We start from the raw sequence: 15,072 nt of genomic DNA, 5'->3' as shown, positions 1-15,072 counted from the left end.
GAACCAAGATTTTATACCTATATACTCAAAAGTATTGTCAAAGAAGCCCACTAAGTTTGCATCATATTTGGGCATATAGTTGAATAGAGTTACTAGAATGCCAGTGCTTTCTACTTGGGAACATAATAGTCCACCCGGGTCGTCCGGATGGAACGGTCAAGGAGCGGTAACCCATGAAATGATCTCAATTGTTCACGTTTTTTCAATATAAAACCCTGCACGTTGGTGATATCACTTTTGTAAAGGATGTTAGCTTTCGAAGTGCCGATTAGTACTTTCTCAGCTTGTCATGTGTGTTTCTTTTCAAGCAGGCTTTAGGTGGTAAGGTAGTGGAAACTGTGACTAGGCGGCCTGGCCGGAAGAGCCGGCAACCGGTACAGGCTGCTGCATTACACTCTGGACGAGAGAGTACTAACAGGAGGATTCATACTTCGGGTCTCCCTGGACTTCGGAAAGGAGCCATTCTATGGATAGCACCTAGGAGATTGACCGTCTTTCTAGCGATGTCATAAACGTAACCTCCTACTCCCTATTGAACAGTATTCCAAGACTGCATCCAAGGCAACCAGACCGACATCCTCCGGTGGAGCCGGGCGGAAGAAGCAGGCTGGAACTCCGGTGCTGTTATGCCAGCACAGAACTAGTAGACAGAGCGCAGTAAGTGATGCTATTTCCACCGTCAGCCATCGGCCAGGTGCTTTTTGAGCCTTTGGGAAGTAATGTAGGCACGAGGGGTAGACTTGCTCAAAACCACCCTACCTCAACAGAGGCCCTGACTGATTCTTTGATATCACAGTGTAAGATATGAACCATTTCAGCCTCAGCCCGATGTCTGCCCCTGACCTTGATATACGCTCTGCAGCAGAAGTATACTCTACATTACCCGCAGTCGAAGCTGTTGGATCACATTGATTCTTCTATGGCCCTTTCAATCAACGTCTCTTATGATGAAGAACAACCATTCACACCTGGATCTCTGGTTCCGGGCGTTATCAGGTTCACAGCTTACGAAGACTGGGTCGTTGAATCCCTGACTGTCAACTTCAAAGGCCTTGCCAAAGTCTTTCTAAACCAATACTATGGTGATCTGGTGGGATCCAGAACAGATTATACTTCTCAGAGTTACCTCTTCAGTCGGCATTTGAATCTACACAGTGGTGAATGTGTACAACGTAAGGGGACCTACGACTGGCCCTTCGCTTTTCGAATTCCACTGTTTGCAGCTCCTCGAGCCGTGCCGCCAGGATCGAGAGACTCATTCTATCCACAGGAACCATGGAAAGGTGATATGGCACTAGTTGCCCATCCTCTGCCCCCGAGTATGAGAAGGACTGGCAAATTTGTTTGTACTGTACAATATGGCCTTGAAGCAGCAATCCTGCATCGGTCTCCCGCTACCAATGGCTCAAAGAGCAAGTGCGAGAAAATGCAAGCAACTCGGTCGATAACTGTTCAGAGCCTCGATATGGGTTCCTGCAGAGATCCTGGGAATGACTGGCCATACACCATTCAGCGCTATACAATGCTCTGCGACCTTGCAGACGCTTCACGCGGGCCGGTTCGCCGCCTGCTTTCGATTTTTCCCAGAGATGGTGGACACCGTCGATCCGAGGCAAAACTTTGCTTTTCAGTCTTGTTGCCGAAGAAGCTCGAAATCAAAGCACAGCAAGCACTATCCGTCCCGGTCTCCTGTACAATGGACCGTACTACATCGACCCAAGAGTTGGGGCCGTCTAGAGTGGGAGAATATGGAGACCTCGCGGTGAGTTCCTTCAAGATCTCACTGGTGCAGCGCATGCAAGTGCGAGCAGGATCGCACACGGACTCGTCAGTCAAACGCATTTTTACTCGGAAAGGGTGTTGCAAAGTGCCTATATCAGTGAAGTCATCAGCATCTCAGAAGGAGACAAATACTCTGGCCTCAACTGTCAACCTATGCGATACGACAGACCTGTCTGTTCCGGCTGAACTGCTGGCTGCTGATTTCTCAACTTACAATATTGCTCGATCCCACAGCCTTGATGTATTCTTTTGCATAAAGCACCAATGGAAGAAGCACAGGTTTGCTCTGCGGGACGTCCCTATTCGAGTTGTACCAGAGTCTGGAAGACAGCTTGAGATGCGCCTGAGTGAAGGCTTGGAGGAAGATGATGAACAAGGTTGCCACCTAGCCGGGATTCAGTGGCAAGACTATCAGTTGTATACCAGCGGAACACGGAGTTATGGGGGGGATTCCTTTCAAGCTATTGTTGAAGACTATGATGGCAATGACGACTTGGCTCCTGAGACCCCACCACCTACATACAGCCCATAGTCCCTATTCCAAAATGAATTATAGGTATCATTCTTCTAGCGGTCGTCATGAACAGCAGGGGAGGCGGTGATAGGGGCGCCATACGCAATACCAACTTGGAACAATGTAATATTCTCAAGTCTTCATTGTCTTGAACTGAGTCTCTCATATTTGGAGCACACAGGCTAAGCAAATACGTCTGCCCAATACCTGACGCCTTTCAAGTGGGCAACCCATGCATCTGCTTCGTCTTGAGAGACTCCTTGAACATCCATGTAGATCTTGCTGAACACCTTATTGATCTCCGTCCCCAAGGCACTGGAGCCGCACATGTAAATCCGGGCCTTCTGCAGAAAGAGCTCTTTCACATCACTCCGGTCGTGCCAGATCCTGTCCTGTACATGACGACAGCCGAGGCTCTGCTCCGGCGATCGAGAATAAGCATGTCGGACTTCGACTGCCCCTTGTGCTTGCCATTCTGCAAACTCATCCTTGTAAAGATCGTCACGGTCCGGGGAGCCGCAGCCATAAAACAGCAACGCTGGCCCCAACTTTCCTCCGGAGCCGATCTTAATCGCTCGCTCCTGAACAAACGCTCGGAAAGGTGCAAGTCCGGTCCCGGCACATATCATCAAGATTGGGAAGTCATCGGCCAAGGGAAGATGGAAGCCCTGGTGACTAGGTCGCACTGCAACATGGATCCAGTCTCCAGGCTGCCGCGAACGTAGGTAATTAGTACAGACTCCCAAGAAATGACCCTCTTCCGGCTTTCCGCTTCTGCTTGGGGCATCAATAACCGAATAGGTAATCGTACAATTTGATGGATCATTGAGCGGAGACGAGGAGATACTGTACTGTCGAACTCGCAGGAGAGGCAGCTCTTGAAGGAACTGACCAAGCGAGAACTGTGCGGTCGGATATTGGACCAAGATGTCGAGGAGGGACCTATTCTTCTTGATGATCTCTGCATCGAAATCCTCTCCTGCAAGCTTTTCGAGGCTATCTCTTATGTCTGGTTCTCGGATTGTTGCCGCCACGTGCCTCAATTGCTTCGAAGTTGCGGGTTGTGACAACTCGACCAATGCAGAGAAGACTTGAAACAATGGAATAGGTTTGCCCACAGGAAGTGTGGTGTGTTCACCTGGACTGATGGTGATAATAGCATCCCAGGGGAGACAGAACCTTGCCATGGCTCTCCGTACGTTTGCAACCGGGTTGAATGGAAGAATGGCCAGATAGTCGCCTGCCCGATAGGTCATTCCAGAGGGAAGCTCAATCTCCAGGTGTCGCTTCTCGGGTGCACCAGGAGGTGTCAAAGGAGTCCCTGAGCGCACTAGTGCTTGCTTGAGATTTTGCCGTAGGTAGCTTGCCCTTGTATCCGTGGAGACCTGGACTTCTAACCCTGTCTTTAGAGGCGTGCCCTGATTTCCTTGTTTGGTGTGGAACGTCTCCGCAAGAGCCGGCCACAATTTTTCGTCTTTCCAGATATCATAGCGGTCGAAGATGTTGGCATCATTGGCATCAGCAACTCCTATGGGGACTAAACGCTCCGCACCTCTCTCTGCCAGAGTTGCATCGACAAGCCTTGGAATCTTGTGATAAGTATGTTGCCAGTCTCCTGGTACATTGTAAGCGTCCAATCACACGCGATCCTCAAGGGAAATGCTTACGATTTCCGCATCCAAAAACAGCATACTTGACTCCACTCGCTTCAGTCCCTTGTAAACCCTTCAACCAGGAGACAAAATGGGCAGCATTGTCTGGTGGCTCTCCTTCGTAACTCGATGTGATAACCACCATTGGGCCCTGTTTGGGCAGAGCATCCGTTGCCTTATCCAGTATGTCAACCTTGGCCTGGAAGCCATGAGAGGAGGCTGAAGATGCCAAAGAGTGTGCCATGGCTTCACATGTCCCGGTATTGGAGCCATAGTAGATGTACAAAATTGGAAGGGTCGGCTCGGGGCCTGATGATGGTGCAGATTGTTGTGTTGATGTCGTTGGGGGCATGGTAGAAGATGATGATGGCCCACGAAAGCGAGATTCAACGTCAGGATGTCGAGCCTTCGCCCTCATATAAAAGCCTTTGGGTTTGATGGTCAAAGTAGACTGAATTATAAGCTGATAGGCTGGATCTGACATGCTAAACTCAAAGGTTTGAAGAAGCATGGCCAAGGCTAGCAGCGCCTCCTGCCATGCAAAGGGTCGACCAATGCATGCACGGGAGCCGTTTCCGAATGGCTACATTGGAAGTTAGTTCCGGTAGTTGCTCACATGGGAGCAGACACATACCTTCCAGGCGTTCGGAGGGAGCTTGCTGAAAGGCTCATTCATCATCCTCTCCGGTCGGAATTGCTGCGCATCCTCGCCATAAACAGCTGGATCTTGATGGATTGCCATCAAAAATGAGACAAGCGCCATGTCCTTTGTGACATGGTATTTGCCGCCAATGACCTCATCTTGTTTCGCTTTGACCGTAAACGCCGGAGCTGGTGGATGAAGGCGCAGTGTCTCTCGGAGGATTGCGTTGAGATATTCTAATCTCGAGAGGTGCTGAATCGTGACAGGCTCGTCACCAACCACAGTGTCGACCTCCTTTTGAGCACGTTGATATGCCTCTGGGTTTTTGAGGAGCTCGTAGAAAACGAAAGAGAGAAGCCCAGAAGTAGTTTCGTGCCCTTTGTATCCCTTCAGCTTGAATGCACAAGCCAACCAAGGCTGAAACTTACCAGCAATAAGGAATGTGATCATGTTGTTCACGATACTTTCGTCGCTCAGATGCTCGCCAGTCTTTGGATCTTTGTTGTACAGCATTGCATTTAGTAGGTCTTTCTTTTCCGTAGGGTTTTCGCGGCGCTGCTTGACGAGGTCCGTGGCAACTTTGACCATCAAGTTGACATCTTCTTGGAATTTTCGATCTGCAGCTTGATAAAAGTACGAGGGTAGGGGCGGCCGCCGTGCACGCTCGCCTGCCCCAACCAACATACCAACCATTGCATGGACGAAAGGGTGCATTTCTTCCGTGTAGAACGAGTTGAATCGAGTCCCCATAGCACACCTAGATCTGTCAGTTGGCAATTTGAGTCACATCTGCTCACTCACAAAGCTATCGAATCCAGGGTCAAGCGAGTAAAGTCATCGGTGACATGGATGTCATGATTAGGGCCATAACGTTCCCATTTAAGAACCAACTGGCTGGCGATGTCATACATTTCTGTGTCTAGAGTCTCAAAATTGTGTCCATTGTGTGATGAGCAAAAACTTGATAGGTACGCACCGTCAAACATTCCATGGATGGGCAAGGGTCCAAATGCTGGCATCAATGCTCGATGCGCAACCTCCCAATTGTGTTCTCCTGGCAGAGCAGTGAATAGACCATCATGAACAGCTCCTCGAATATGGACGAGAGCTCCTGTAACTGCCTTTTCGAAACGCTTTTCGTCCATAAGCTCGTCGAAAAGTCCATGCTGGCAAATGAAGACCCGCTCATTTCCCCCCAATCTAAGCTTGAATATCTCTCCTGTAAAAGACGGCGATGAGCCCTAGTGTGGTTGCACCACAACAGAAGTGATATCAGGCTTACCATATCTGTTGGCCAAGCTCATAAGGCTTTGCATAGGAAATTCTGCATCAATATCGAAAATGTTGCCTAGGAAAGGCAGCCCCTTCGGAAATGGAATACCGTCCGCCATCTTTGCCCTGTCTATGCAAGTCCCAGTTGCAGGCTTCGCACAGGCTGGCTAACAAGTCCGGCCTATGTTTATCACCCAAGCTTTATATGTTTGAGGTTGATTGTAGAGCCGAGGGTCCAGATCCTCAGTTTCCAGATCCTTCCGGAGGTGACAAGCCGCCAGAGCGACTGAGCCATGTAACTGGCAGCCACAGCACTTACCTTTTTGATGCATACCGCGGATCTTGTGTTCTGTATTATCGAATGAGGCTTGGGCAATTTGAAGTAACAGTACCCGTTATTGGGTTGTATGTCGGTGCACTGGTAACAGAGACAGGCTGGTGAACTCGACCCATGAGAGCCCATGATCTTGGCATGTGCATCTAGATGACCGTGTCCACCACTATTGAAGCTTCCTTCCTAAAGCTCAGACGCGCCTAGACTGGTAGTAAGCGAGGCCATTTACGTGATTAAACCTACTGCAGACATGGAAACCTAATTGTGTAGCTGGCGAAGCACATGCAGGGGCATGGACCACGGACTCTTTATCCCGGCGCCAGCTTTCGGAAGCAACGCTAGCTTCGCTTAAATCTGCATATCATACGCCGGATTTTGAAGTCCGGGGTTGGTGGAGCCCACTAACCCGCTAGTTGGACATAGCCTGAGATGCCACTCCAGGAATTGCTAAGAAAAGGCCTGCCCAGACCGGAAGCTGTCGGATCGAGCCAGCTCAAATGAAGAAGATATGGTTCCCTAGCCTCCTTGCCTCCTTGATTCAGCTTGGCAGCTGAAAAGGGTAACAGGTTGAAAGCTCTCCCCAAAGTCGACCATTTAATGCCATCAGTACACCTAATAATATTCTTGGGAAGTCGCCAATCTTTCCTTAGTCACCAATTTCGGCGTCGTCTCCCAGATAACCTGAGAAATCAGTTCAGCTACAATATGCCTACACAGAAATCTCTCATTGAAGATGCGCGACCAGATATGGCGGGCTATGAGACCTTGTATAAGTACATACACAAACACCCCGAGTTGTCTCATCAAGAAGCTGAAACGGCATCATTGATCGTTCGACAATTGAAGGCATTGAGCGCCAATTTTGAAATTCGGACAGGGATCGGAGGCCACGGATTAGTCGCAATCTTGCGAAATGGGCCAGGGTCAACTGTTTTACTGCGCGCAGACTTCGATGCTCTTCCCGTGGCTGAGAAGACCAACCTTGAATATGCGAGTGTTCGAACACAGATTGACAGCAGCGGAAAGGAAACTCCAGTCATGCACGGTAAGGAAGCTCAAGCACTAGTCCTAACCTGGACGCCGGGCAGCTAATGATTGTCCATAGCCTGTGGACACGATGTTCATGTTGTGTGTTTGTTGATCGCAGCTGAGACACTCCTGAAGATGCGCAAGTCTTGGACCGGGACTATCGTCTTCCTCTTTCAACCGGCTGAAGAGGCGGGAGATGGAGCTCGAGGAATGGTCGAGGATGGCCTGTTTGACAGTGCTCGACACAATTGCCCAATCCCGGATATTGTGCTAGGTCAGCACGTTGCTCCTATTCCAGCGGGAATGGTTACCTCCAAAAGCGGTGCTATCATGAGTTCGTCCGACAGTATGAAGGTCACTATCTATGGTCGAGGGGGGCACGGTAGTATGCCGCATCGATGCATAGATCCGATTGTTATTGCCAGTCATATTGTCGTCCGCCTTCAGACTATTGTAAGTCGCGTGGTTCCTCCTGACGAAGTTGCCGTTATCACAGTTGGAGCAATCCATGCTGGCGAGGCTGAGAATGTTATCTGCGATCATGCCTTTTTTACTATCAACGTCCGCACTCTTTCTGATGAGGTTCGATCTACTGTTCTGGAGCATATTCGCAAGGTTATCGAGAGCGAGTGCGACGCAGGCTTTTGTGAGAAACCACCGTCGATCGAACATCACATGAGCGTCCCTGTCACCGACAATGCCCACGCCACCGAGAGCAAGTTGCAGCAGACATTTAGGGATCTTTTTGGACCTGAGTTCTTTGTCGCACCCAAGAGCAGTCTAGCTAGCGAAGACTTTAGCATTCTTGCATCTTCAATTGGAAAGCCGTATTGTTTCTGGCTATTCGGCGGGACAGATAGAGAGCTCTGGAATTCTTTGCTGTCCAAAAGTCAACTGGATAAAGTCCCTATCAATCATAGCGCGCAGTTTGCTCCAGCAATCCATCCAACACTTCAAACCGGAGGCGATGCAATGACAGCTGCAGCGCTCACTTTTCTGGATATATCATGATAGCTGTTATTGACAAAGTGGATTATATATTTCTGACTTCATACTAGGATCAGATTTTATACTCGGCTAGTTACCTTCCACTCTCGCCTCATGTCCTGCTCTATAGTATCTACTACCGTAATAATAACTAGTCCCTGAGGCTTCTACTTATAGCCTGGACCCGCCATGGTGTCATAATAGTTAGTCCTAGGGAAAATAGAGGATGGCTCTTCCTGTACGCATAAATCTACCTACCTTGATATCTGCATCGAGCCTTCCGTGGTTGGACACTAACCCCTAGAGTGTCTAGACGGTACTCAAAGATGTTGGCAAGGCAGAACAGATGTGGGCGCTCGGAACTTTATAAGCTATCTAGTCTCCCAGGATCTGCCCGAATGCTTTTACCATTGTGCAATGCTGTAGGTCCTCTCTAGGCTTATCGTATTAGGTCATGACCTCCATAAGGTAGCCAATGTTCGGTTTCTAGGAAGTGATTATATCGGCGTATATGGCCGCAATTTTCAGTGACCACTATCTTATGAAGGCTGGCAATAAGGACGCCTGCTCCTTCCGAAAGGCTACTCGCAATGCTGTTGGGCTCAACCGCGGGATGCGACTTCTTTTCAAGGTTGGTCCATTTGAGTGGGCCACTTTCCTCGCATTTGTGCAAGATCGGACTGAGGAATGCCAGCCGTTTGTCTAGAGGCTCTTCTTGCAGCTAGACCTAGCACCGGCCGAAATGGACAAGCTATCATCGTCTTCTTCCACCCTTCAAAGTTGGACTGAGGATTCAGATACGTTCTCGCCCCATTGATAATGTTGCCAACAATGTCATCAGGAATCGCACCCTCCTGCCATGTAAATCCAATTCCCATATTTTCATCGCTGTTCAGCGCACCAACCACGAGTGGCGCCCCGGCGGCGTACGCAGCTCAATTGACAGTCATCTTGGCCGACTGCCAGAACGGGTCTGATCCTGCATGAAGATTTTTCACAGCAGACCGATGGGTGTAGTATCAGCACTGGTAAACATCCCCCATCAAACCGCCGCTGAAATTGTCAAGTAAATGATGAAACACGCTGTACAAGCCCTGAGTGGCGCTTCGGATTTGTTGAAGCCGTCTTCGAAGCTTTGAGATTGTTTGGACTTTGAAAGGAAACTTCCAGACTTTTCGCGACGAGAAGCCAACGAGAAAAACAATGTAGAAACAAAATTCAAACGTGCGATTCCCGTTTTTTGCGCTCTTCCATGCCGTACGCGGTTTCCAGCTCTGTTCGAAGCTTGATCTCCTTTTCGAACATTGTCAGGAGGAAGGCAACTCCGGCAATGACGATAGCAACCTCCCACACCCGTTTCAGCGCCAGTGCGTACGTCTTGATGAGTGCTTCGCGGATGGGACTACTGAAAGACTTGACAAAATGACTCGAGGCATATTGATACGCCCTGCCGTGCACCAATTGATTTCGTAGTGTCGGGTCGGTGAGTCGCCAGGCCAATTCGTTGAAGCGGTTATTGAAGATGACGGCGGGGATGGCCACGCCCCAGATCGACCCGAAGGAGCGGGTGAAGGACCAGGCTGCCGTGGTCGCGGCCTGGTCGCTTTCTGGGAGGCCCGCCTGTGCCGCGGGAAGCAGCGTGTTGAGCACGAAACCACCCCCACCGCCGGCAACCATTGAAATCACCACCCACTCGGCGGTGCTGCTGTGCTCGTCGAGGAGCGTCATCAGACCCAACCCGAGCGTGGATAAGGCGAAGCCCAACAAGTGGAGAGGCTTATACCTGCCGAATTTTGCCAAGAGGAGAACGGCAACGACGGCCGTGGGGACGGCAATGACTATAACCGGAATCAGGTACACGCCGCTCCTCGTGGGTGAAGCCAGCAACACAGCCTGGAAGTAGACGGGCAAAAAGAACAAAACCCAGTAGAGGTTGGCCGAGTTGAGAAAGGTTACGGCAAACACAATGGCCGAGGTCCGGGTCGCAAAGAGTCGCGGGGGGACGACGGGCTCCGTGGCCCACGAGGTGGTTTCGTAGCCCATGAACAAGACCAAACCCAACAAACCAGAAACCAATGTAAGGACAATACTCCAGTGAGACCACTCGTACTTGGCGCCACCGTACGTCAGGGCGTACAGCACCGAAACGGTGGAGCCAATCAGCAACAAATTGCCGCCGTAGTCGATGCGTTTTAGTCTTTGTAGCAACGACATCTCCTTGTCGTACTTGACTTGAAGGAAAACAAAGATCATGACCATGGCGACCCCGCCAATGGGGAGATTGAGGTAAAAGACCTGAAAACGCGGTTTTGGTCAGCTTCTCGCGACAGAGATGGACCAGTAAAGCCCAAACAGACTGTTTACATACCCATCTCCATGTAGTACGGTCGACAATGACCCCTCCCACCAGAGGTCCGATGCACATGCCGACAAAGTAGACGGACAACACAATGGCAATGTAGTTGCCACGCTCACGTAACGGGACCAAATCAGAGACGATGACATCGATAATCATACTGATCCCGCCGCTGCCTACGCCTTGGATCGCCCGTCCTACAATGATGGTTGCTCTGTTGGTCGCTCCGCCGCACAAACCGCTCCCAAAAACAAAAACCGCCACGATGGCCATGGTCAGCCATCGACGACCAAAGATGTTGGCCAGCTGACCAAACAGCGGTTGTACGGCGGCACTGTATCACACAAGCTTTGATGTCAGCATGCGTCTTAAAGTGTTCAGTATGTCAGTGAGGCCGCTCGCTCACCTTGTCAGGAAAAAGATGTTGGTGACCCAGATGTAGTTTTCTCCCAGGCTGAGTTCTTCGGATATGATGGGCAGAGCAATCGCCACCACGGTATTCTCAAAGGCTGCAAGAAGACCGACAACGCAGAGTGTAGCCATGATGGCCCAAAATCGAGCGTCTGGTTGGAAAGATGGGTGTTGTCCGTTTTCTGAAATCTGACCTGATGCCACGCCAACATTTTCATTAGTAGATGCCATTGCCTCCTCTTTGTTACCTAGTTCTGAAGACGTGTGTGATTGTGATAGCCGAGCTGCAGTGGGAGCAGGAGCAGGAGCAGGAGCATCTGAAGTGCCAGTGTCAACATCGTTGAAGCCCATTGTGAGCTTCTGGCTCGTCGAAAAGTAGGGGAGAGGCTGTGAGAGGGTGCTTGCCGGTTCGACAATGTCAGAACACTGGAGATGTCAGAACCGAGCTTCTTTCTCCCTTGCGGGCTCTCGTCTTCACATAAATAGCCTTGAGGAGCTTCGGGGCATTGTTAGTCGAAGGAGACGGAGCAAATAAGCTCCGAGCAATATGGATTCGGTGGAAATATCATTCTCATCATGCGGGAGAGAATTTTTAGTTCAAAAGTAGCCCCCCTTAGAACGCCTAAACAACCTGCACACTTGGGTTTCACCAAGTCATGTTCCCAAGTTCGGAGGATCGGCTGCCCTCTTCGAGTTGCAGACAAACATTACTCCGAAAACTTTTTCGGATCCTGCGCATAAGCACCTTAAGCGACTGTAACCCGATCTCCTCAGGCACAGCCCTCCTATTCTCCTGGGGCGGAGCAGGTCTGGAGTTGGTAGTTCTAGCCTCCTGTTGTAACATCGCCTGAAGCAGTGGCAGAGTCCCGCTGGGAGTGTTGGATCCGGTTGAATCAGTCGTAACCAGTGCTGCGACTCCTCGCTCGACACGCCAGAGCATATCCACACTGACTTGCATAAAGACCGAGATCTGGAGAGACCGGTAGTCGCCCAGGTCAAAGCCGTCCAGGTACACATCGGGCAACACGTTGGGGATATCGCTGAATAGCTGAGAATAGGCGACATGGTTCCCAGAACGATCCCTGGTATCCTCGTCACCAGTTGCAGCCGAATGCTTCGTAGCGGCATACTCTCGTACCCGATATGCGGCTTTGTCCAACCTTGCCACCATAGCTTGTAGCCAAACACGATACAACCTGACTAACGAGACATAACCAGTACTTAATGCGAGAGCCGTCGGGTAGTCTATGCCAGAGCGCCCCTCATTCGAGTCCATTGCTTGAGGTGTGGACGACTCGTTATTTCCACCTGCTTCAGGAATGTCTATGCGAATGCCTAGCTCTTCCTCCCTAGACCCGAATTCAGGCTCGGAGGTATCATCAACATCCGGATTCGACTGCTTTGCTAAGCGTGGGGCGCTTTTGATCGGGAAGGTTATCAAGTAGTACTTTACTACCTCGAGAAAACTTTGGACGAAGCGCAGCATCTGTCCGACTGACGCTATCTGGCGCGACGATTGAGCACTGGAAGCCACTGTGTTGTCGATATCGGCGGTATATTTCAGGAGCTCGGCGTTCAGATATGTGAGCTTTTCAAGGTAGTGATATCTTTTGTCACCTTGCGCTGTCATAGGTAGATCGGCTCCGAGAAGCTGGGTGAATTGGCCGAGGTCAGACCATCCGTCGAGGCCAGGAAAGGTCATAAAGTCATCGAAGGCCACGTTGTAATCATCATTAAGATCGGCCGCATCATAGCTTGAAATGGTTGCAGACTGGATAGTGCCCGTGGCATATCTTGGAACATCTGATCTGGCGGATGTTTGCGAGGTCGCCTCGTCCGTAGTGAAAGCTTCAGTTTGGAATGCCGGATGACTAGAAGCACCTACTTGTCGCCGCAGATGGCTCGAAGCTTCCTCTTGCGATCCCAGATAAGGAAGATTGTGGGCGTGAGCAGCCTTCCGTTTTTGATGTGATCGCCGTGAAGATGGTCGGCCGTGATCAGTGTTTAGTCGGGGTCTTCCCGGAGGTAAAGATGGGAATGTCTGACACCGTAAACCTGCTTTGGCGCATCTATCACATCGATCATGATACCCATTAGACGGTGTGCGGATGCATTTCAATTTATGACTCCGACATCTCTCACACGCACTTCGTTGAGGCTTCGGCTCCCCAGTCGGCGGCAATCGTTTCTCATTCATTAGAGCTACCGCTGCGAGTCTATCTTTTTGATGGGTATGGGTGTGTATATAAGTATCGAATAGGGAGCCATCTAAGCGATGTTGTGTCTCCAACTGGCCATCTTTATGCCCTTTCAGTTCTTTTTGTAGATTCGGAGGATTCTTTGCAAAAGGTCGTTGGGAAATGGTCCGATCTGACACGGATTGACATGCCAACTTCCCATCACGTGTCGCCACTACACCACGTGATGTCGACACGTGACCAGCACGAGATTATGACGAAGGCTTGGTAAGCCTCGGTTGCTAACCACGCAACCGAGCGTAACCTCTCTTTTCCTTCGTCTTAGAATTCATATTATAAACAGTATAGTTAGCAGTTTCGCGCATAGCGGCTCTAGGCTGCTGGATCGCTGAATGACTTCATCATCAACTGACTAAGGCGATTCACTTCCTATCAGATAAAGTGCTTCCTTGTCTCGATAGGCCCATCACTACATCTATCTCTGTCTCTTCACCTCGCTACTGGCTTATCGATCTTGAATGATTGTATCCACAAACACCAGCTGATGGTCAGCCTGGTCGCTCACCGCATTCACTTCGAGCTGCAGGCCAAGATAAGTGTAATCTGCTCGTGGCTTAACCCGTTGGGAAGGGGAGAGTGATGCCGCCCTATGCTCCCCTCTGTTGTAGAACTAATGATAGTTTATTCATCCCATGGCGAAGTTGCACATTGCAAGCTTTCCAAAACTCGACGAGAACATGACAGGACATTTACGAAATATACGGTGCCCGGGTGGCCGCTTAGCCTATAGATCTAACCGAGTCAAATGGCCGAGTCGGCTCTCGGAGTAAGGATGTTTACTCATCTTCACTGCCAGAGCATTACAGCCGAGCCGTCGCTGTGTGGGGCAAATCCCTTTCCAAACGTATTCAACCAACAAACATTCTTGACCAGAACGCAACTCTTCTCGTCAAACCCAATAATTAACACACTCCTGTTGATCCAACAATAAGAATGGCAACTACCCTGCGCGCAGATCTGTACGTGGCGCCTCCCATTCCCTGGGCGAAACCCAATGGACAGCAGGGCGGAGTGTGGTCACCGATATCTTGTACGCTGATCCATGGATCTGAAGAGGCCGTCTTGGTCGACACGCCGATCACTACCAGCCAAACAGAGAGCTTGGTGGCCTGGATCAAGGAACGAATACCGACGAAGAAACTGGTCAAGATCTATATCACGCACGGCCATGGCGACCACTGGTTCGGTGAACCGACCCTCATGAAGCACTTTCCGAATGCAGTGCCTATTGCGACACCAAAGGTCGTAGCATATATCAAGGAACATCTACGTAACCGGATGGGGGTAATGGGAAACGCAGTTCCCTGGTCAAATCGACGAACAAAAGTTCCTCCCGCAACCGTCTAGTAGTCATTCACCGCTTAGGTTTAGACCTTTTTCTATATAATAATTTTTATTTTATCGTACTACTAGAAAGCCCTTCTCTTACTGATTCCAAAAGTACTTTCCTTTTTTTCATATCTTATTATATACGTATAGGAAAAGTCTCCGAAGTATACGTATTCTAGTACCTTTTAATAGAGGATACTTATATAAGTCTCTACTATTACCAAGACCGTAATAATTCCTACCCTAATATAGAATAGTCTAGTATAGCGTAATAATTCCCGTCCTATTATAGAATAGTCTATATCTAGCGTAATAATTCCCGTCCTATTATAGAATAGTCTATATCTAGCGTAATAATTCCCATCCTATTATAGAATAGTCTATATCTAGCGTAATAATTCGCATCCTCGTAATAATTCGCAACCCCGTAATAATTCGCAACCCCCCGTAATAATTCGTAACCCCGTAATAATTCGCAATCCCATAATAATTCGCAACCCCGTAA

General features: G+C 49.7%; 6 protein-coding genes across 6 annotated transcripts; 3 read left to right on the top strand and 3 right to left on the bottom strand.

Moving 5' to 3' along the window:
* The first annotated feature begins 665 nt into the window (after positions 1–665).
* On the top strand, positions 666–2,442 carry HMPREF1120_05603 (uncharacterized protein). Its single transcript, XM_009159786.1, has one exon. The coding sequence runs from the start codon at positions 920–922 to the stop codon at positions 2,312–2,314; it is 1,395 nt and encodes a 464-aa protein (XP_009158034.1). The 5' UTR covers positions 666–919; the 3' UTR covers positions 2,315–2,442.
* Positions 2,443–2,478: 36 nt separating this feature from the next.
* HMPREF1120_05602 (uncharacterized protein) lies at positions 2,479–5,982 on the bottom strand (the record flags this gene model as incomplete). The annotated part of the gene is made up of 7 exons (XM_009159785.1): positions 2,479–3,911; positions 3,964–4,531; positions 4,583–4,968; positions 5,020–5,348; positions 5,393–5,504; positions 5,568–5,810; positions 5,874–5,982. The coding sequence occupies 7 exons, from the start codon at positions 5,980–5,982 to the stop codon at positions 2,479–2,481; spliced, it is 3,180 nt and encodes a 1,059-aa protein (XP_009158033.1).
* Positions 5,983–6,748: 766 nt separating this feature from the next.
* Positions 6,749–8,382, top strand: HMPREF1120_05601 (hippurate hydrolase). The gene is made up of 2 exons (XM_009159784.1): positions 6,749–7,242; positions 7,303–8,382. Exons 1-2 carry the CDS (start codon positions 6,795–6,797, stop codon positions 8,235–8,237), a joined length of 1,383 nt encoding a protein of 460 aa, XP_009158032.1. The 5' UTR covers positions 6,749–6,794; the 3' UTR covers positions 8,238–8,382.
* Positions 8,383–9,431: 1,049 nt separating this feature from the next.
* HMPREF1120_05600 (DNA repair protein RAD50) lies at positions 9,432–11,331 on the bottom strand (the record flags this gene model as incomplete). Its single annotated transcript, XM_009159783.1, has 3 exons — positions 9,432–10,508; positions 10,582–10,903; positions 10,976–11,331. 3 exons carry the CDS (start codon positions 11,329–11,331, stop codon positions 9,432–9,434), a joined length of 1,755 nt encoding a protein of 584 aa, XP_009158031.1.
* A 295-nt stretch (positions 11,332–11,626) lies between these two features.
* On the bottom strand, positions 11,627–13,177 carry HMPREF1120_05599 (uncharacterized protein; the record flags this gene model as incomplete). The annotated part of the gene is made up of 1 exon (XM_009159782.1): positions 11,627–13,177. The coding sequence occupies one exon, from the start codon at positions 13,175–13,177 to the stop codon at positions 11,627–11,629; it is 1,551 nt and encodes a 516-aa protein (XP_009158030.1).
* A 994-nt stretch (positions 13,178–14,171) lies between these two features.
* Positions 14,172–14,585, top strand: HMPREF1120_05598 (uncharacterized protein; the record flags this gene model as incomplete). The annotated part of the gene is made up of 1 exon (XM_009159781.1): positions 14,172–14,585. The coding sequence occupies one exon, from the start codon at positions 14,172–14,174 to the stop codon at positions 14,583–14,585; it is 414 nt and encodes a 137-aa protein (XP_009158029.1).
* Between the last annotated feature and the right edge of the window lie 487 nt (positions 14,586–15,072).

Source organism: Exophiala dermatitidis (assembly GCF_000230625.1).
Source record: "Exophiala dermatitidis NIH/UT8656 unplaced genomic scaffold supercont1.5, whole genome shotgun sequence".
NCBI classification, from domain to species: Eukaryota; Fungi; Ascomycota; class Eurotiomycetes; order Chaetothyriales; family Herpotrichiellaceae; genus Exophiala; species Exophiala dermatitidis.
Note: the sequence above shows the minus strand (reverse complement) of the source record. Positions and strands in the feature narration are given on the sequence as shown.

Coding starts and splice junctions, on each gene's coding strand:
- HMPREF1120_05601 (XM_009159784.1), top strand. CDS start 6,795: ATGCCATCAGTACACCTAATAATATTCTTGGGAAGTCGCCAATCTTTC. Junction 7,243..7,302: donor GGAAACTCCAGTCATGCACG/GTAAGGAAGCTC, acceptor GATTGTCCATAG/CCTGTGGACACGATGTTCAT.
- HMPREF1120_05603 (XM_009159786.1), top strand. CDS start 920: ATGGCCCTTTCAATCAACGTCTCTTATGATGAAGAACAACCATTCACA.